The 20,643-nt window shown below is 48.6% G+C and overlaps 1 protein-coding gene across 1 annotated transcript in view; it reads left to right on the plus strand.

Annotated features, from left to right (window-relative positions):
• LOC147747975 (cytochrome P450 2D6-like) overlaps positions 1-20,643 on the plus strand; it is a 250,654-nt gene that overhangs the window by 78,371 nt on the left and 151,640 nt on the right. Inside the window, exon 2 of the mRNA XM_086957438.1 lies at positions 16,580-16,751. Coding sequence (XP_086813564.1) covers positions 16,580-16,751 — 172 coding nt within the window. The remainder of the gene's footprint in view (positions 1-16,579; positions 16,752-20,643) is intronic.

The raw sequence follows: 20,643 nt of genomic DNA on the forward strand, positions 1-20,643 counted from the left end.
ACAATGCCATTTATTTACGATTTAAAAAAAAAATGTCATGAGCAATGCCAATAGCTCTACCTTTAATAATGCCGAGACCATTGCATTGTAAATGCTTGTTGCATTTGTCACCCGAGTGGGATGGGTATGCTCAGACGTGAGTCCCATGCTCTCCACACCACTGGAGTCAAGCTATCCTGGCTGAAGACGGCTGATAGCCAGAAACCGGTCCTAGGTTGCTTGATTCTGGTCCAGGAAAGACATGGCTTGGCAGTTCGGGCTGGACTGTTCCCATGAGGCACAGGGTCAAGGCTGATTTGCATATGGCCATGTCTGAACTGGGGTGGTGTGGAGTGCAAAAAAACAATGGATGTAGGCCCAGATCTCTGTACTGGGGTGAATGTATGACATTGTTCTGCATTCTGTCCATCAATTGTTGTTTTTGCATTTGTCACCCGAGTGGGATGGGTATGCTCAGACGTGAGTCCCATGCTCTCCACACCACTGGAGTCAAGCTATCCTGGCTGAAGACGGCTGATAGCCAGAAACCGGTCCTAGGTTGCTTGATTCTGGTCCAGGAAAGACATGGCTTGGCAGTTCGGGCTGGACTGTTCCCATGAGGCACAGGGTCAAGGCTGATTTGCATATGGCCATGTCTGAACTGGGGTGGTGTGGAGTGCAAAAAAACAATGGATGTAGGCCCAGATCTCTGTACTGGGGTGAATGTATGACATTGTTCTGCATTCTGTCCATCAATTGTTGTTTTTGCATTTGTCACCCCGAGTGGGATGGGTATGCTCAGACGTGAGTCCCATGCTCTCCACACCACTGGAGTCAAGCTATCCTGGCTGAAGACGGCTGATAGCCAGAAACCGTTCCTAGAATGCTTGATTCCGGTCCAGGAAAGACATGGCTTGGCAGTTCAGGCTGGACTGTTCCCATGAGGCACAGGGTCAAGGCTGATTTGCATATGGCCATGTGTGAACAGGGGTGGTGTGGAGTGCAAAAAACAATGGATTAGGCCCAGATCTCTGTACTGGGGTGAATGTATGACATTGTTCTGCATTCTGTCCATCAATTGTTGTTTTGCATGTCCCCCCGAGTGGGATGGGCATGCTCAGACGTGAGTCCCATGCTCTCCACACTACTGGAGTCAAGTTATCCTGGCTGAAGAAGGCTGTTAGCCAGAAACCGGTCCTAGGATACTTGATTCTGGTCCAGGAAAGACATGGTTTGGCAGTTCGGGCTGGACTGTTCCCATGAGGCACAGGGTCAAGGCTGATTTGCATATGGCCATGTCTGAACTGGGGTGGTGTGGAGTGCAAAAAAAACATGGATTGAGGCCCAGATCTCTGTACTGGGGTGAATGTATGACATTGTTCTGCATTCTGTCCATCAATTGTTGTTTTTGCATTTGTCACCCCGAGTGGGATGGGTATGCTCAGACGTGAGTCCCATGCTCTTCACACCACTGGAGTCAAGCTATCTTGGCTGAAGACGGCTGATAGCCAGAAACCGTTCCTAGGATGCTTGATTCCGGTCCAGGAAAGACATGGCTTGGCAGTTCGGGCTGGACTGTTCCCATGAGGCACAGGGTCAAGGCTGATTTGCATATGGCCATGTCTGAACGGGGTGGTGTGGAGTGCAAAAAAACGATGGATTTAGGCCCAGATCTCTGTACTGGGGTGAATGTATGACATTGTTCTGCATTCTGTCCATCAATTGTTGTTTTTGCTTTTGCTCCAGAGCAGGAGCCAACGGCTACCAGAACTGATTTGAACTGGACTATGCTCAAGGACCTCAAATGTGCCTCTCATGAAGATTTTAAGGTGCTTTGCAAGCGCCCCCATCCAACGCTAATACACTAAATCCTGTCTGGGAGGTGGTCACACTTCCCTGTGACAGGATGCCTATTGTTCTGCCTTCCCCTGCTTGGGCTAGACTCAGCAGCAGGCGGACAGAAATGTGTCTGTGGTCGGATGCAATCAATTTGTGCTGTCCGGGTCAAGAAGGCTGGTACCGGAAATACAGAGGGCCCCACGAAGGGACTACATGGTGGGTGGAATCATACCTCCCACACCGGTTACAGGTTTGGGGGTATGATTCCAATTTTGTAATACCAAATACGATAGGGTTGGTTGCAGCCATTTTCGAGATAGTCATCACGAGGTCGCGTAATGAACCTTTATATAAAGTATATGGCTGCTTCACTGACAAACCAGGAGAATGGACTCTGTAGGCTGCAGAGGCGTCCTGCTCATGCAGGGGCACCCTCTCACTTAGAACCAAGCACCCTTCCCTCAGGATTGTAAAGGCCTTATATAGGAGTGATGTATAGGTTTTAAGTGCAGTGACCCTTAGATATAGTAAACCTATCTCTTAAGCAAGGGGTGCATGCACCAACCTACACAGGCTGCAATGGCAGACCTGTAGGTCCATTTTGAATGTTCTCTCATGGGTTGCATATTACACGCTGCAGCCCATGGGAGACCTCTGGGGTACCTATGCCCTGGGTACATGGGTACCATATACTATGGACTAACGACAAGGGTACCCCCATATCCAATCTAGGGTGTACCTAAGTACATTGCATAACAACTTAGGGAGAAAGCAGACAGACTGGGGTCCTGATTAGCAGGATCACAGTCAGACTAGTCAAAAACAGTATTATATCCAGCAAAAAGTGGGCGTAACCATAAGAATCAGATCCTACTTTCCTACATCTGGTACATGGCATTTTTAGGAACATTAATCATAAACATCTTGTTATAAGATGGAGGGGGGGAATATGCACTCCCTAATCAGTGGACTACACATAGTTTCACTATTTAGAGTTTGATCCTGATGCGCAGGATGTACAAGAAGGCCCTTTGCTACTTACAACGCCTCCAATCGCTTTGCCAGAAATTTACTAGATATTGCTAACTCAGCAAACTTCCGCTTGGGACCTACGGGGGCAACTCTTGAAAGTGAGTAACAGCGCCCTGCGGGAACCGAACATGTATCATTATCGGGTAGGTTGCCAATCCGTGGGGACAATTCCTTCCCTTGGGCATTAGCGTTTGCGCCTCTTGCCAGGAGAAGATTTACCTGGCCTCTGAGGTCACCTATAATGAAGTTGAGAGCTTTGATTTCTGCTCTCAAGTCGCTTATTATCTTGAGGTCATCTACATCACTCTCAACTTACCCCTTGGATGGTAAGGGGTCATTCCCCACTGCCCTCTCTCCAGTTCACCCATTGCTAGTGAGTCATCTACCAGATTTAAAAGTGGTGTAAATCTGTTACTGCAGGTTAGATCTAGTGCAGGTGTACCTTCGGTCAGCAAGATGGATGAATGAGATGTTTCAGTGACAGATGGCTTGGGTATGTCAGACCCATGACTTTATGTAGTGTGTTTCCGAAATATGTGGGGAATGTCATTTTTTTTTGATAATCACATTCTTATTGACATTTTTGAGAACAAAATTCATTGGTATCACGTCACATATCACAGTAAGAGCTTCCCCGATCCCCCCATTGTCAGCATCAAGCACAACGACATCCCTGATTAGGAGAAGAGTCTCGTGATGGTAGGGCAACAAAACTGATCAGGGCCCTTCAGGGCGGAAGCAGACCAAACCATTTGCCCCATACCTTGTTGAACGTCTCTGGGCATCCCCGCGCTTCAAAGAGAGACTCCTCCTGCACCCCACAACAGTCCACCCCCCTCCTCCATTTCTGCAGTATTGGTGCCTCTGCCTCTGCCCACTTAGCAGCTATGTCTCATTTCGCCACAGCCAGTGCGGTTCCCAGGAAGCGCCTATCAGCTCTGGTGTCATCCAATCCGTCCAATACCCCCAGTAATAGGTGTTTTGGGTCATGGGGGACCACCCAACCCAGGACCTGCGTGAGTTCCCTTCTTCACCCCCCACCCCCAGAACAAATTCAGGGCTGGGCATAGCCACACCATGTGAAATAAATCGGCTGGCGCGCCAGAACAAAGTGCGCATTCCGGGGAGGCTCTCATACCCGCACCAAAAAGGTTGAGATAGGTCGTGTGGAGGTAGTACAGCTGGACCAGCCGTAACTTGGAAGAAGTAGTTAAGGTCTTGGGCGCCATAAGGGCGTCGCGCCAATCCGCTTCATCTAAGGGACCACCCATCCCTCCCATCGCTCCTTAAGCCGATCTAGAGATGTGGGGCAGTTGTTTACCAGGGAGCGGTATATACGGGACACTCCTCCTCGCCCCAGATTACCCATCATGACTTGTGCTTCCAGGGGGTTGAACTCTGGGAGAGAGGTGGGTGTTGGGAGGTGCATGTGAAGAGCATGACGGAGTTGTAAGTATTTATAGAACTGGGAGTGCAGGAGATCATGACGGTGTTGTAGATCGGCAAAGGAGCGCATATGGTCTCCTACCCACACATCCCGAGTTGAGTTATTCCCACCAAATCCCAGCGACGAAAGCCTGCCAGGGATGCAACCTCGGTCAGCCAGGTGCCATGCCAAAGTGGTGTCTGCCTAGTCAGCTTCCTATCCCAGTTCACCACGCGGAGGGCAGCACGCTAAGCCACGAGGACCGACCTGGTGAGTTGGGGCATGGATTGCGGAACCGGGGAGCCATACAAGAAGCTTAGAATTTGCGGGAAGTCAAAGGCCGAAAGCTCCACCCGGTAAGCTGGGTCAGACCTGCCGCCCGCAAACCAATCATGGATCACTATAAGCTTGGTAGCTAAATAGTAGAAGTGGAGGTTAGTGATTCCCATGCCGCCGTCGAAGGGGGGAATCCGGCAATGGGACAGGGACATGCGCGACCTCCCACCTTCCCATAAGAAACGAATGAGTATGCCATCAAGCTCTTTAAACCAGCTAGTGGGGAGTTGCCCGAGGTGTTCTGTAGGATATAAAGAAAGCAGGGGAGAATCATCATTTTAAAGAGGGTGCTTCTGCCTAGTGGGTTGAGGGGGAGAGATTGCCAATTCTTGAGGTCAGTTTTCATCCGGTTGACCAGGGGGGTGATGTTAAGGGCCCATTCCAACTCGGCAGGAGGGTCACCAACACTCCCAGATACTTAAATGACTGCCTTCGAAGGGGGATCGCGTCCTGCCAATCGAAGCAGTCCCGGGACGGGTGGAGGGGGACCAGGGTGGACTTAGCCTGGTTGAGATGAAGGCTCAAGACCTGTTCAAACTCAGAGAAGGCCAGCATAGACCTAGGGCCCGAGTTCTTTGGGTCAGCTAAGTACAGAAGGACGTTGTCTGCGTACAAGGTGACTTTGTCCACCTGGCTCCGATCCCACGCCCATCCCTGAATGAGGGGGTCCTGCCGGATCAGCGCTGCCAGGGGCTCCATAGCCAGGGCGAACAGGAGCGGACAGAGGGGGCAGCCCTGCCTGGTGCCCCTCCGGATTGGGAATGGGTCAGAAAGTGCACTGTTGACCAGGACACGAGCGCCGGGGCGATTGTAATGGGCCTGGATCAAGCGGCGGAAGGGAAGGCCGAAGCCCATGCGTTCCAGAACCTCCTTTAAGTACCCCCAGTCTACTCTGTCAAATGCCTTCTAAAAATCCACGAGGAGAAGCGCCAGGTACGGGGATAGGCGGTGCCGATGGGCCAGCGCCAGATGAAGGCGGTGTATGCAATGGCGGGTACCTCTGGCCGGCATAAACCCGCATTGGTTGGGATGGATCAGGTCGGGTAGGAGAGGCCTAAGTCTTTGGGCTATCACCGTAGCGAAGATCTTAAATTCCGTATTTATCAAAGAGATTGGGCGGTAGTCAGAGCAGTTTAGGGAGGGTGGCTACGTCTTTGGGTGGAACACAATGGTCAACACATCCGATTCAGGGGGGAAAAACCCGTCTTCCACCACTTGGCCAAAGAATCCCAGAAGGTGGGGGACCAGGTCGTCACGGAACATAGAGTAGTATTCTTGGGGGAATCCGTCAGGTCCGGGCGTCTTACCAGAGTGCAGCAGGGTGATAGCTCCATGGATTTCCTCCTGGGTAAGGGGGTGGTCCAAGGAATCCGCGGCTTCACGGGGGAGGCAGGGAAGGCTAGTTCCGAATTCCTCCATCAAGGCAGCGAGGGAGGCTTTGGGGGTACGTGCCTCGTATAGGGCAGCGTAATATTGAGCGAAGGTTTGCGAGATAGCCATCAACGCCACCTGGCGGGATCCATCGGCAGATCGAATCTCCGGAATAATGAGATGGGCCTTGGGGTATGATAGCTGGTTGTGCAACAGTTTGCCATTCTTGTCCCCCCACCTGTAAATACGGGCTACAGAGGAGCGCCATAGCATTTTGGCCGACTCAAGGGAGAGCCTCTGAATCTCATCCCGGACCAACGCCAGTTGCCTAGACGCGTCTGTTGAGCTCGCAGCCAGCTGGACCCGCTCCAAATGAACGGCTCGGGACTCCAACAGCGCCAGTTGGGAGACTCCGGCTGCCCGTTTGGCGTGCACTAACCCCCTAGCGACCCCACGCACCACCTCCTTGCCCGCCTCCCAAAGCATGCCCTGCGACAGAACCGAGCCTGCATTAGTAGAAAAATAGTGGCAAAGCTCTTGACCAAGAGCATCCACCAGCTCAGGGTCTTGTAGGAACCAGGCGTTTAAGCGCCAGGTCGTCCTGGAGCCCAGGGAGGGGGACCGATACGGAGAGAGATGGGGGAGTGATCCAAAATCCGCCTAGGAAGGATCTCGGCTCCAGATATCAGTTGGCAATCTATGGCGGGCATTTGAATAAGGTCTATACGGGAGTGGGTGTGATGGGAAGCCGAGGTGTATGTGTATTGGTCTTTGCGAGGGTTCCACACCCTCCACACATCACAGAGACCCATAGCCGAGGTCCATCCTGTGAGGCTCTTCGCGGAAGTTAGTCGGTGCACCGAGGGGGGGCCTGTCGAATCCCTAGAGGGCTGTAGGACTGCATTAAAATCTCCCCCAATGACCGTGAGGCCCTGTGGCAGAAAGGAAATCACCTGTGTAAGGCGCTGAAGAGTATAGGCCAGGAGCCCCGTGGGAACATAGGCGCAGAGAAGATTGATGAGGTTGCCCTCCATCATCCCCGATATGGCCACAAACCTCCCTTGCGGATCGGTGGTGGCATCAATTAACTTGAAGGGGAGCCGACGTCGCAGAAGGATTGCCTTCCCCCTGGAGCCCCTGGCGAAGCCGGAAGGCCAGTCTCGGTCGAACCCATAGCGTGCCAGGAATTAGCAGTGGGAGCCCAGAAGATGTGTCTCCTGTAGGAGTAAGGCAGCGGGTGAGTGGCGGCGAGCCGCGCGGAGCACTGCAGTGCATTTACGTTCTAAGAGAGGACGCGGAGAGGCGCGTTAGGCAGGTGAGTCATCTGTGAACTCGGGGCAGAGTGTGAGGCATGAGGAGAAGAGAACCCCCTCGTGAGCAGGGGGCGGGTCACGGCCCCATCCGGGCACCGGAGCATAGCTAATGGGGGCAGGGGGCGCACTCAAATGCAAAGAAAGACAGCAGGACATATGACTACCGATGAGAATAGCGGACGGCGGCCCGTGGGCGGCCAAAAACAACAAACTCTTAAGGGAAAATGGTCCCTCCCCCCTCCCATTCCCCCCAACTCCCCCCACCCTATACTTCGAAACAGGAAGCATCTGTCGCCCTTAACTAGTCACCTCCTCGCAAGGGGGCAAACAGCTAAACGAAAACGGTTAGCAACCACGGAATTGGGACATGGCTGAGTCGGACCCCCCTCCATGCATTAGGATGAAGAGCTAAGTGCCTGATAACAGCAAACAATAACAAGCAAACATCTGCAGATCAAGATATGTGAACTCGGGACCACACCGCCGGGAGGCCCCCGACATAACCGGTCTGTGTGCTCAGCGTGGGCTCATACGCAGAGTTAGGAACAGGACAGTAGCGACTCGCTACGGGATCTAGTTGTAGGCACCGGTGGTAGATTTTTATTTTATGTAGATAGTAAAGTGGGTTACTGCTTTTAACACTGAGATCCTTTTGTTACCTGCGGTTCATAAATTGTAATCCTTCTAAAAGACCACAGTGAGGTATGAAGGACATGTGACTCGTACACCATGTACCCCTCACTGTCTCATGTAACTCATCTTGTGCATTGATTTACACATGTACATGATTTATTGTCAATGTATAATGTGTATGTTACTTAAAGAGCTCTGACACCCTGCATAGCACAATAAAAGAAATAAAACAGTGCTATTGAAAATGTTATTTGTGTATATACTGGGACAGACACATCTGACATTCTTACAGTACATACATCTCTTATATACAGAGACTGAACAAAGGCAAAAGCATGCCTCTTGTTAGACCTGACATCATTGGCTTGAGTCTCTCCTCCATTTTTTCTGTTTGCCTCCACTGTTTCACGATGTTTTGCTGGTATATGCTTTGGGCGCGGTGTCGCTGCTGATCAGTGCCACAGCGCAAGTGCTCCCTATGTTAAATTGATGTATCTATTGTATCCATGTTTGGCCTATTTGGTTTACTGTCAGTCCCTAGTCTAGTGCACCAGGAGTGCCGGGGCTTGTAAATACAAATGCCGCTCGTGGGCTTGCAGCACGGGTTGTGCCACCCACAGGAGCGGCCTCGTAAAAGAATGTCTACGGGTCGGTCATTGCGAGACCCACGTGCAGCCTCGTGCTGTCACGCCGGCTGCGCAAGTATACCTACTTGCCAGCCCCTCAAACCTTCCCTTGACTTCATGTTAGTCACCCCTATGGTAGGCCCACAGGCAGGGTGCGTTGTAAGTATAAGGTAGGACACGCCTGACCAAGTTGGCATGTCCTAATAGTGAATTACCGCCATCTTCGTTCTTCACTATTGCAAGGTAGCCTGCTCTCCATTAGTTAGAATGGGCCGCCGGGATTATTAACGCTATAATCCTAGCTGGCTCGGGGAGCATGGTGCAATGTCGAGTTTGGTATCCCTGAACTCGGGGTTTAATTACGCATCCGTTGGTGTGGATGGTTCTTGGACTCTGGGTTTGAAAATAGCACTTTTAGAAAGTGTCTATTTTCTTGTCTAACCATATCTGGTTTCTGCTGGTCTTGCGTGTGTGTGACAGGAGCTGGGTGGCTCCACAGGTCTGGATGAGTCAGTGTGGGATGAGTGGGACATTTGCGTTGAGAGTAGGGGGAGAGTAGTTGTTGATAGCCTGCCCTGCCTGGTACAATGCTGGCTCCACCTCCTGCCAAGCGGCTGATGGCTCTGTGCCTGCCATGGACGATCCTCGCCCCACCTCCTGCCAGGAGGCCGATAGCTCTGCTCCTGCCAGTGTCAATGCTGGCTCCACCTCCTGCTGGGCGTCTGAGGACCCAGCCCTGCTCAGTGAATACGCCAGGTGCTTCTGCCTGGCTCCACCCACAACAGACCCAGGATGTTGGGAAAATCCCCGGCATGGACAAAGGGATCAAAGCCGAAAAGGGGTATAAGAGAATGACCCCTGAACTAAGAAATCAGATCACTTCTGACAAGGAACCCTGTAACTAAGGACAAGAGGCCTGCTGATCTGAGGACTTGCCTACCCCTTCTGCCAGTGTGCTGTTGTTGGGGGAATCCTGCAGTGCTTCTTTATTTTTGCCAAGGAACCAGGAGAGAGGAACTTTGTGTGTACTCTCACGCTTGCTAAGAAAATCTCCAAGGGCTGGAAGAGTGCCAGTCTCCTGCTGAAATCACAGGGCTAAAAGACTTCATCTGCTTAAAGTGCTATTTGCTGGAACCTGTGAAAACAGCACCTCTGAAAGGACCAGCAATCTCGACGCCGACGGACGTCGCCGAATCCAGCTCGACGCAGTGGGTAACGGCCCCAGTGTCCCGCTTCCTCGACGACCGGCCGCCGGGCCCGACCGACGCCAGCAGCAACGCCAGTGAGTGGGAGTACGGCTCTAGCTCCAGAGGACCTCGTGTCTGCACCGCTGCTGATCGCATCAACTGTGTGCCCTTTCGACGCCGTGAGCGCTGCTCACTCTGTGCAACCGCATCATCGACGACGCCTGCTGAGGCCTGATCGATACCGAAGACGCGACGCCGGATTGCTCGACGCCGCTGATCATCGTGTGCTTCATTTTCCAAAGGTACTGTGTTGTTGGGGGTCCGTGTGACTCCGGGCTCGACGTAGCGCTCCTCGCAATCGACGCCGAACCTTTGGATTAACTTTGCCTCGACGTCGTGTAGCCCCCGTGTGGGTTACCCTGTTGCTAAGAACTGTATTGCCAAGAAGAAGATTTGCTTTGATACTAAAGACTTTTGTGCTAAAGAAGAACCTACCTTTGAACTATCCTTTTTCCCTTCCCAGAGTATTTATTAAGATTGTGTACGTTTTTGTCGTTATTTGGTCTCGTGCTAAGCCTTATATAAAAATACTTATTTTTATAATACTACTGTGTTGTGTCCATTTGTAGTGTATGCACTGTATTACTGTATGTGGTCATAATTGCTTAACACACAGCCTCTGAGATAAGCCTGTTCTGCTCTGCCAAGCTACCAAGGGGGTGAGCAGGGGTTATCGAAGGGTGTGAACCCCTTGCCCTGACTAGAAAAGGTGTGTCCCTATTTGTCAGAAGTGTATACCTCTGCCAACTAGAGACAGCCGGTTCTAACATTGGATGCAGCGGTGAGGATTTGGACCTTGCATTTATGACCCATGTACAGTGATTAGTGTGCGCTACATAGTGAAAGCAGACCATAACGCAGTCACAATCTAATTGGGAAGGATCCTATTTTTGGTTCTCCACTTTTCTGAAGCTTGATTTTTTTAACACTGCCAGTTTTGACCATGAGTGACACCGGAGTCACTACCCCTGTTGTTGTCGTGGAGGAATTCGACAGAGCGAAGATAAACGTCTACAAACTGGAGGAGCTGAAATCCTTCTGCAAGAAATTCAAAGTTCCTATCAAGGGCCTCAAGATTAAGGAGGAATATCTCAAAGCATTGCAAGCCTGGTTAGAGGCCAGAGATCCCACTGATCCGGTGGTGGTACCGCCAGTGGAAGGGGATGAGGAGGCGCCAGCGAATGGGCCTGAGTCCTCTCCCGGAAGCAGCGTTTCCTCCAAAGGTCTTTCCCCTGAAGAACGAGAAGAAAGGGCGAAGGAGCGAGCATACAACATGGAAATGGCAAGGCTAAAGATAAATGGGCAGTTGGAGTTAGAAAAAGCAAGAGGTAGAAGAGAAGCTGATTTGGAGATCAAAAAGTTAGAGTTTGAAAGAGAGAAATTAGCTTTGGAGCGTGAAACCAAGTTGAGGGAGTTGGACATCCAAGCTAAGAAGTTAGAATTGAACCCCTCTGGTGGCAGCATTCCATCTGGGCCTGCAGAAAGTAAGTTTTACTTTCCCAAAGATGTGATAAAGGATTATCATAGAAACGAAGATATTGGCCAGTGGTTTAAAGCGTATGAGTTAGCATTGTTGGCCCACCAGGTCCCTGAGAAGAATTGGGGAGCGGGGTTGTGGGGTCGCTTTGTGAATGAGGGGAGAGATAGACCTGCCTGTTGCGGATAGGATGTCGTATACTCATATGAAGGATGCTTTAATGTTGCGGTATGGCCTAACCCCCGAGAAGTACAGACAAGCTTTTAGAGAATATAAGAAGTTGCCTGGTACGACGTGGGTTGAATATGTGTCTTATTTTTGCAGAGCCATGGATGGTTGGATAAAGGGCAGCAAAGTGGAAAGTTATGGAGCTCTTTATGATTTGTTTGCTTGGGAGCATTTGTCTAATAACTGTTTTCCAGAGCTGCGCCAGCACCTTATTGATAGCAAGATATCTAACCCTAGAAAACTTGCTGAGGAGGCGGACCGCTGGGTCAGTACCAGGGTCCACAAGGGTCCAGTGGGAGACTCAGCCAAAGGTGGGCAGGGTCCCCAACAGAAGAGTGGGGGGGGGACAAGGGTAAACAGAAGGAGTCTCAGAAAGGGCCCCAAAGTAATCCCCAAGGGAACCAAGGGAAAGGTTCCCAGCCTCCCCCTGAGAAGAAGCCAGGGGCCCCGACGGGTAAACCTGTTCATAGGGGCCCCTTAACCTGCTACACTTGTGGGCAGGTGGGACACCGGTATTACGATCCCCAGTGTCCCATGAAGAAATCGAATGCACCGCCGAGTGCACCCCCCTGTCAGTTGGCGAGTGTAGCCCTGGGAGGGGAGGAGATGGTTGTCCATGGTGGGAGGGGTCCCGCAGAAATGTCCCTGGTCTCGCTAGGAGACATGCAAATGGTCCCTCCACCCCCTCTGCCTAGTAACACTAGTAAATATAGGCAGTGGGTGACCATTAATGGCCATAGAGTGGAAGCTCTCAGAGACACCGGAGCGAGTGTGACAGCTGTCAAGTGTCACTTAGTGTCCAGAGAGCAGGTGGTTCCCCACGCATTCTACCCCGTGATAGCTGCCGACAACTCCCAGAAAGAGTGCGAGGTAGCTCAGGTTTCCTTTGAATGGGGGGGAGTTTCAGGTACTCTTCCGGTTGCTGTGAGGCCCGCCATGCCTGTCGATTGTCTCCTGGGCAATGATTTAGAAGACTCCCCTTGGGCTAAGGTGGAGAGAGAGGCGCACTTGAAAATGTTGGGCGTGCCAGAGTGGGTGTGTGCAACCACTCGATCGATGACAGCGAGTAAGGGTGTTGATGGGGTCCCGGAGCCTGAAAGTACGGCCCAGGACCCAGCTGTGAAGAGAAGAGGCAGGAGGCGCGGGAAACCGGCCCCCGTAGTTCCCGTGGTCCAGGAGGAGGTAGACCCTGAGGGGGATGCCCTGGAGCCCACAGGGGAACAAATTGCCGAACTGGGAGACTTGCCCGAGCTGACCCATTGGCAGCAGGATGGTGGTCCCTCCAGGGAGGAATTCTGTGCGGAACAGAAGGAGTGCCCTTCTCTTGTGGGCATGAGGCAGCAGGCCTCAGCCCAATCCTCAGGTGATCAGTCAGGGTCACATTTTGTGTACTGGGAGAACGACCTCCTGTATAGCGAGCCTAAGGCTGCTGAGCCTGGGTCAGCCCGTGTGCTGGTGGTACCTAAGCGCTTCAGCGCCTTCCTACTGGGTTTGGCTCATGACGTTCCGTTAGCTGGACATCTGGGGCAGGACAAGACCTATGACAGGCTTGTCACCCATTTTTATTGGCCTCAGATGCGAAGGGATGTAGACATCCATTGCAAGACTTGTCACACTTGCCAGGCAAGTGGGAAAAGCGGAAGGAAGCGGAAGGCTCCCCTCTAACCTTTTCCAGTGGTCAGTACCCCCTTTGACCGGGTGGGTATTGACATTGTTGGGCCCCTGGACCCCAAGACAGCCCTGGGCAACAGGTTCATCCTGGTGTTGGTGGACCATGCCACACGGTACCCGGAAGCCATCCCTCTCAGAACAGTGACGGCCCCCGTGGTGGTACGGGCACTGATGGGTGTTTTCTAATGCTGATGGTCTGTCCAGATTTTTCCGCCTTAGTGATGAGGACTCCCTAGGTCAAGGGTAGTTCTCCCCACATTTCAGCTGGAGGGGACACGTGTTAGACCTGACATCATTGGCTTGAGTCTCTCCTCCATTTTTTCTGTTTGCCTCCACTGTTTCACGATGTTTTGCTGGTATATGCTTTGGGCGCGGTGTCGCTGCTGATCAGTGCCACAGCGCAAGTGCTCCCTATGTTAAATTGATGTATCTATTGTATCCATGTTTGGCCTATTTGGTTTACTGTCAGTCCCTAGTCTAGTGCACCAGGAGTGCCGGGGCTTGTAAATACAAATGCCGCTCGTGGGCTTGCAGCACGTGTTGTGCCACCCACAGGAGCGGCCTGGTAAAAGAATGTCTACGGGTCGGTCATTGCGAGACCCACGTGCAGCCTCGTGCTGTCACGCCGGCTGCGCAAGTATACCTACTTGCCAGCCCCTCAAACCTTCCCTTGACTTCATGTTAGTCACCCCTATGGTAGGCCCACGGGCAGGGTGCGTTGTAAGTATAAGGTAGGACACGCCTGACCAAGTTGGCATGTCCTAATAGTGAATTACCGCCATCTTCGTTCTTCACTATTGCGAGGTAGCCTGCTCTCCATTAGTTAGAATGGGCCGCCGGGATTATTAACGCTATAATCTTAGCTGGCTCGGGAGCATGGTGCAATGTCGAGTTTGGTATCCCTGAACTCGGGGTTTAATTACGCATCCGTTGGTGTGGATGGTTCTTGGACTCTGGGTTTGAAAATAGCACTTTTAGAAAGTGTCTATTTTCTTGTCTAACCATATCTGGTTTCTGCTGGTCTTGCGTGTGTGTGACAGGAGCTGGGTGGCTCCACAGGTCTGGATGAGTCAGTGTGGGATGAGTGGGACATTTGCGTTGAGAGTAGGGGGAGAGTAGTTGTTGATAGCCTGCCCTGCCTGGTACAATGCTGGCTCCACCTCCTGCCAAGCGGCTGATGGCTCTGTGCCTGCCATGGACGATCCTCGCCCCACCTCCTGCCAGGAGGCCGATAGCTCTGCTCCTGCCAGTGTCAATGCTGGCTCCACCTCCTGCTGGGCGTCTGAGGACCCAGCCCTGCTCAGTGAATACGCCGGGTGCTTCTGCCTCTCTCCACCCACAACAGACCCAGGATGTTGGGAAAATCCCCGGCATGGACAAAGGGATCAAAGCCAAAAAGGGGTATAAGAGAAGGACCCCTGAACTAAGAAATCAGATCACTTCTGACAAGGAACCCTGTAACCAAGGACAAGAGGCCTGCTGATCTGAGGACTTGCCTACCCCTTCTGCCAGTGTGCTGTTGTTGGGGGAATCCTGCAGTGCTTCTTTATTTTTGCCAAGGAACCAGGAGAGAGGAACTTTGTGTGTACTCTCACGCTTGCTAAGAAAATCTCCAAGGGCTGGAAGAGTGCCAGTCTCCTGCTGAAGTCACAGGGCTAAAAGACTTCATCTGCTTAAAGTGCTATTTGCTGGAACCTGTGAATCCAGCACCTCTGAAAGGACCAGCAATCTCGACGCCGACGGACGTCGCCGAATCCAGCTCGACGCAGTGGGTAACGGCCCCAGTGTCCCGCTTCCTCGACGACCGTCCGCCGGGCCCGACCGACGCCAGCAGCAACGCCAGTGAGTGGGAGTACGGCTCTAGCTCCAGAGGACCTCGTGTGTGCACCGCTGCTGATCGCATCAACTGTGTGCCCTTTCGACGCCGTGAGCGCTGCTCACTCTGTGCAACCGCATCATCGACGACGCCTGCTGAGGCCTGATCGACACCGAAGACGCGACGCCGGATTGCTCGACGCCGCTGATCATCGTGTGCTTCATTTTACAAAGGTACTGTGTTGTTGGGGGTCCGTGTGACTCCGGGCTCGACGTAGCGCTCCTGGCGGTCGACGCCGAACCTTTGGATTAACTTTGCCTCGACGTCGTGTAGCCCCCGTGTGGGTTACCCTGTTGCTAAGAACTGTATTGCCAAGAAGAAGATTTGCTTTGATACTAAAGACTTTTGTGCTAAAGAAGAACCTACCTTTGAACTATCCTTTTTTCCTTCCCAGAGTATTTATTAAGATTGTGTACGTTTTTGTCGTTATTTGGTCTTGTGCTAAGCCTTACATAAAAATACTTATTTTTATAATACTACTGTGTCGTGTCCATTTGTAGTGTATTCACTGTATTACTGTATGTGGTCATAATTGCTTAACACACAGCCTCTGAGATAAGCCTGCTCTGCTCTGCCAAGCTACCAAGGGGGTGAGCAGGGGTTATCGAAGGGTGTGATCCCCTTGCCCTGACTAGAAAAGGTGTGTCCCTATTTGTCAGAAGTGTATACCTCTGCCAACTAGAGACAGCCGGTTCTAACACCTCTCTTAAGTACCGGTGAAGAGATAAGCTGTGTGCCTTTATTGCCCCTCCATGGCATTTACATTTAAGTGTGAATTTTCCAGCCCGCCTCCAGTCAGGATAGTCAAACAAAAGGAGGTCTGTTGGCCCCTTAACTTCAGACCAGCTGGAGGTGAAAAAAGTTCCCTCGCTGCCTGTACATTGCTGCTGGGAATGGAAACCAGACTACATGTAGATGCTGCTAAACGTGTCCCGGTGTCTGAAAATTACACCGGGACAAGTTCAGCATATTTCAGCGGGGCCCAACTTCTTGGCAGAGGGGACGACGTCCACCTTGTGAAAGGAGTGGGTGGATGCCATGTACCTGCGTGTACCCTTGACTTGTGCCCTGGACGTATCACACAAGTAAGCACTGGAAGTGCACATTTAAAACAAGACTCTGTCACTGGTTTGAGCAGCTGGAAATAGTTGTTAGTTGTTGGAACTTTATAAAGTTATGTGATGCTTTTGGCTGGATAGAAGCACCATTTGTATCCAACTCTAATGTAATTACAAAGTTTAAAAAAAAACTCAATAGCATAACTCAAACTGAAAGAACAACACAACAGAATCATAATTGCACAGCACAACAAAAGACAAATACAACAACCCTACCATAGTACAACAAAAACACAACATATCACCACCACAGCAAAATGCAACACAACAGATATGCACAGGTATTCGTGACACACATCACCACCTCTGTGAAAAAAAAACTAAGGAGATGCTTTAGAATCATTCAATATTTTTTGCGTTCTGACCCTAATGCCCTTGCCTCGTTTTCCTCGCTTTCTTTATTGCAGCTCAGGAAAAAATATGGAGATGTCTTCAGCTTACAGTTCTGCTGGACAAACGTGGTGATCATGAGTGGGTTTGAGTCAGTGAAGGAGGGACTGATTACCAAATCCGACGACACGTCTGACCGTCCACATTTCCTAACGTTACAAAAGCATGGCTTTAAGGAGAATAGTTCAGGTATGTGCCCACAATCCGTAGCTGTAGGGAATTTTGGAACTGGTCAACAAACATGTTGCTGTCAGTATAACTACCACCATCTGTCACATCTCTAAGCTGTCTGTGTCTGGATTTGCAACGCTATTTTTATGTTGATATATCGTCTTTGTAGTTAGTACCCTGTTTTGCCAGTATAATATCATTTTTTTTAATTCAAAGAAGTTGGTTTTACACTCTTAAAAGAAACCACTCATGCAAAGATGTTCATGTAAGTAAAGATACATATCTATTACCATCGGCATGGAGTGGGCATTCCAGAGATGGGTTAAGGTGGGTGTTTTTGCAATCTAAAAAACGTTCACAATAATAATTAATCACAAGGTCTTTTCTCATTCATTCCTAAACTAAACAAGCATTGGCAAAGTCAATATTTTTCACCTATGCGACCTCTCTTAGGTTGGTCAATGTTTTTTTACATGTTGTCCAGCAACATAAAACCAGTGGCATGTGGCAATGCAAATAAGTGATAACTAAGAAGGGCATATTGGCTGAGCCACTCTTCTACAAGCTATCCTTACAGAAAAGCCATATTTAATAATAAAATTATCAACGTTTTAAAAACAAATGTATTGAGCAGAAACACAGAAGATACACAAAAGGAAGGAAACTGCAAAACGATTTGGACCATAAGTATCTTAGTATACCTATGAATTTCCAACAATAACGAATGTAAAGTATAAAGTGCAATGTGTCATATTTATCCCGGGTATGTCGTTTCTAATAGGGTTAACGTTAGCAGCTCCTTACCGATTACAGTGCAATTACCGTACAATATGCCATTTAACATCCAAGCATACCAATTGCAATTTATCTTTATAGAAAAAGATAAACTGTACCAAGTGCAATACAATACTACCAGAGTTTTATAATGTGCAAGATGCGGTATTTCACAAGTTTATGCTATTACTACAAATTAAGACTGATTTATTATAGATACATTTCTAGCTAAAATGCAATATGCAAGTTACCATCAAAAAGGGATGTTAAAAATATCTTCTTCTGGGCATAGCTCCGTCTAAAATACAATATGATAATTTGCCTTCTAAACAATCTCTAATAGGGAGAGAGAAAAAGAAACAAGGAAGAAAAAAAACATTCCTCTTGGTCTTCTGAATGTACCTTGAAGTACTTTCTATCACAGTATTTTCCAAACAAGAATTTACAAAAAGTGCAGTGCATAAAGTGCAAAAGTGCTAAAATTTAAAAAGAGACAAAGAAATGTTCCCATTTTCCTTTTTTTTCCTTCCCCTCCTCCCCTCCTTCCCTTCCCCTCCTTCTTTTCCTTCCCTCCCCTTCCCCCATTCCCCCCTAACTCCCTCCCTTCTTTTTTATTGATCCGACCCTACATCTCCAATAAGGTCTCCAGCCTCTCTATAAACCTCCATACCATACTGAATCTTTTATTAGCACCTATTCTCTTAGCATATGCTTCTTCAAATTTCCTAGTACGAATTAGTTTATTGAACCATTCCGCATAAGTAGGTATTTTTTGGGACCTCCAATTCTGCAGGATCAGTGAACGTCCAACTTTGTCCCTCTTCCATGTTATGCTGTAAGCCCCAAGGGGGCTTAATAGTCGGGAAACGGCAGGCCCATAGGGCCCAGGGCCGGGCTAAACCACTGAGGGAGGCAATTGCTACAAATGTCTCTTCCCCTCTTGACATACTGAGGTTCCGTCTCTGGCTTGCCCAACCTAAAAGTGCAATCTCTGCGTCAGGCGCCAAATATTTCTGTACTCTCCAGCTAATAGCCAGGAAGAACTTCTCCAAGAATTGTCCCAACTTCGGACAGGTAAAAAAGGTATGAAACCAGCCTCCCTCACCTGGAATCTGACAACAGAAACATTTGGTCTCTAATTCAGAATAAATCTTATGAGGAACATGGGGAGTATAATACACCATCCAGCGTGACAGAAATGTCATTCATTTAAGATTAGCTGCTCGTAGGGCCTTGCTGCCTAGCTGTGCAAAGGCTTGCCAATCCAGATTTGAGAATCTACATTGAGTCTCCATTGCCACTTTTTCTAAATGGTTGTTAACCATAGTAGGGGTGTGTTACTGCTACAACGCATCTTTTACAACGTAATGCTGTTACAACGCAGCTATTACATCGCAAATACCATTACAATGCATGCCATTACAACGCATGGCATTACATAGCAGATGCTAATACAACGCATACCATTACATCGTAAGTATTGGTAAGTATTGAATTTTTTTTTTAATTTTATTTAATATTTTATAATTGATTTAATTATTATTAATTATAAAAAAATATTTATTTCGTTTTTAAATATTATAAATTAAATATATTATTTTAAGTATTTTTTTAAATAAGTATGAGTATAGGAGTATATGTTTTGGGGTACTGATGTATAAGTTTTGGGGTGTTTGGGTATTTTTAGGTTTTAGGGCAGGGTTTGGGTTTTGGGGTACAGGGGTGTTTTTAGGTTTTAGGGCGGGGTTTGGGTTTTGGGGTACAGGGGTGTTTTTAGGTTTTAGGGTAGGGTTTGGGTTTTGGGGTACAGGGGTGTTTTTAGGTTTTAGGGCAGGGTTTGGGTTTTGGGGTACAGGGGTGTTTTAGGTTTTAGGGCAGGGTTTGGGTTTTGGGGTACAGGGGTGTTTTTAGGTTTTAGGGCAGGGTTTGGGTTTTGGGGTACAGGGGTGTTTTTAGGTTTTAGGGCAGGGTTTGGGTTTTGGGGTACAGGGGTGTTTTTAGGTTTTAGGGCAGGGTTTGGGTTTTGGGGTACAGGGGTGTTTTTAGGTTTTAGGGCAGGGTTTGGGTTTTGGGGTACAGGGGTGTTTTTAGGTTTTAGGGCAGGGTTTGGGTTTTGGGGTACAGGGGTGTTTTTAGGTTTTAGGGCAGGGTTTGGGTTTTGGGGTACAGGGGTGTTTTTAGGTTTTAGGGCAGGGTTTGGGTTTTGGGGTACAGGGGTGTTTTTAGGTTTTAGGGCAGGGTTTGGGTTTTGGGGTACAGGGGTGTTTTTAGGTTTTAGGGCAGGGTTTGGGTTTTGGGGTACAGGGGTGTTTTTAGGTTTTAGGGCAGGGTTTGGGTTTTGGGGTACAGGGGTGTTTTTAGGTTTTAGGGCAGGGTTTGGCTTTTGGGGTACAGGGGTGTTTTTAGGTTTTAGGGTAGGGTTTGGGTTTTGGGGTACAGGGGTATTACGACTTTATATAAATTAAATAAATTAAATTAATTTTATTTAATTTAATTACATTAATAACTATATTTACAATTATTAATTTAATTGTATTAATAAACGATTATATTTAAATTACATTATTTAAAAATGTTTAATTAATTAAATTCTTTTAAATATATTAAATATAATTATATTATGTATTATTTATAATTTAATTAAATTATAATTATATTTATTGTAATTAATTACATTATATTATTTACTATTTATAAATTTTTTATATTTCATTAATTATATTATTTTAAATATATTAAATTAATATCAATTTTAATATTAATTAAATTACTATAATTAAATTAATTACTGTTTTAAAAATGTTATATTATTTTTATTAATTTAAATTAATTTAATTAACTTTATTACATTTTTAAAAAAAAAAGATATACTTACCTATACTTACGATGTAATGGCATGCGTTGTAAAAGTATCTGCTATGTAATGCCATGCGTTGTAATGGCATGCATTGTAATGGTTTTTGCGATGTAAAAATCGCGTTGTAACGGAATACGTTGTAAAATAACGCGTTGTACTGACACCAATCCATAGTAGGCTCCCCTTGAGACTGTATACAATGATTCCAGTTGCCCAACCCTCTCAGCTTTGCTCTAAATAGTGGAGTTGTGCCTGGGGCCAGGTAAAAGACTGTACCTT

The sequence above is a fragment of the Lissotriton vulgaris genome, chromosome 1_1 (assembly GCF_964263255.1).
Source record: "Lissotriton vulgaris chromosome 1_1, aLisVul1.2, whole genome shotgun sequence".
NCBI classification, from domain to species: domain Eukaryota; kingdom Metazoa; phylum Chordata; class Amphibia; order Caudata; family Salamandridae; genus Lissotriton; species Lissotriton vulgaris.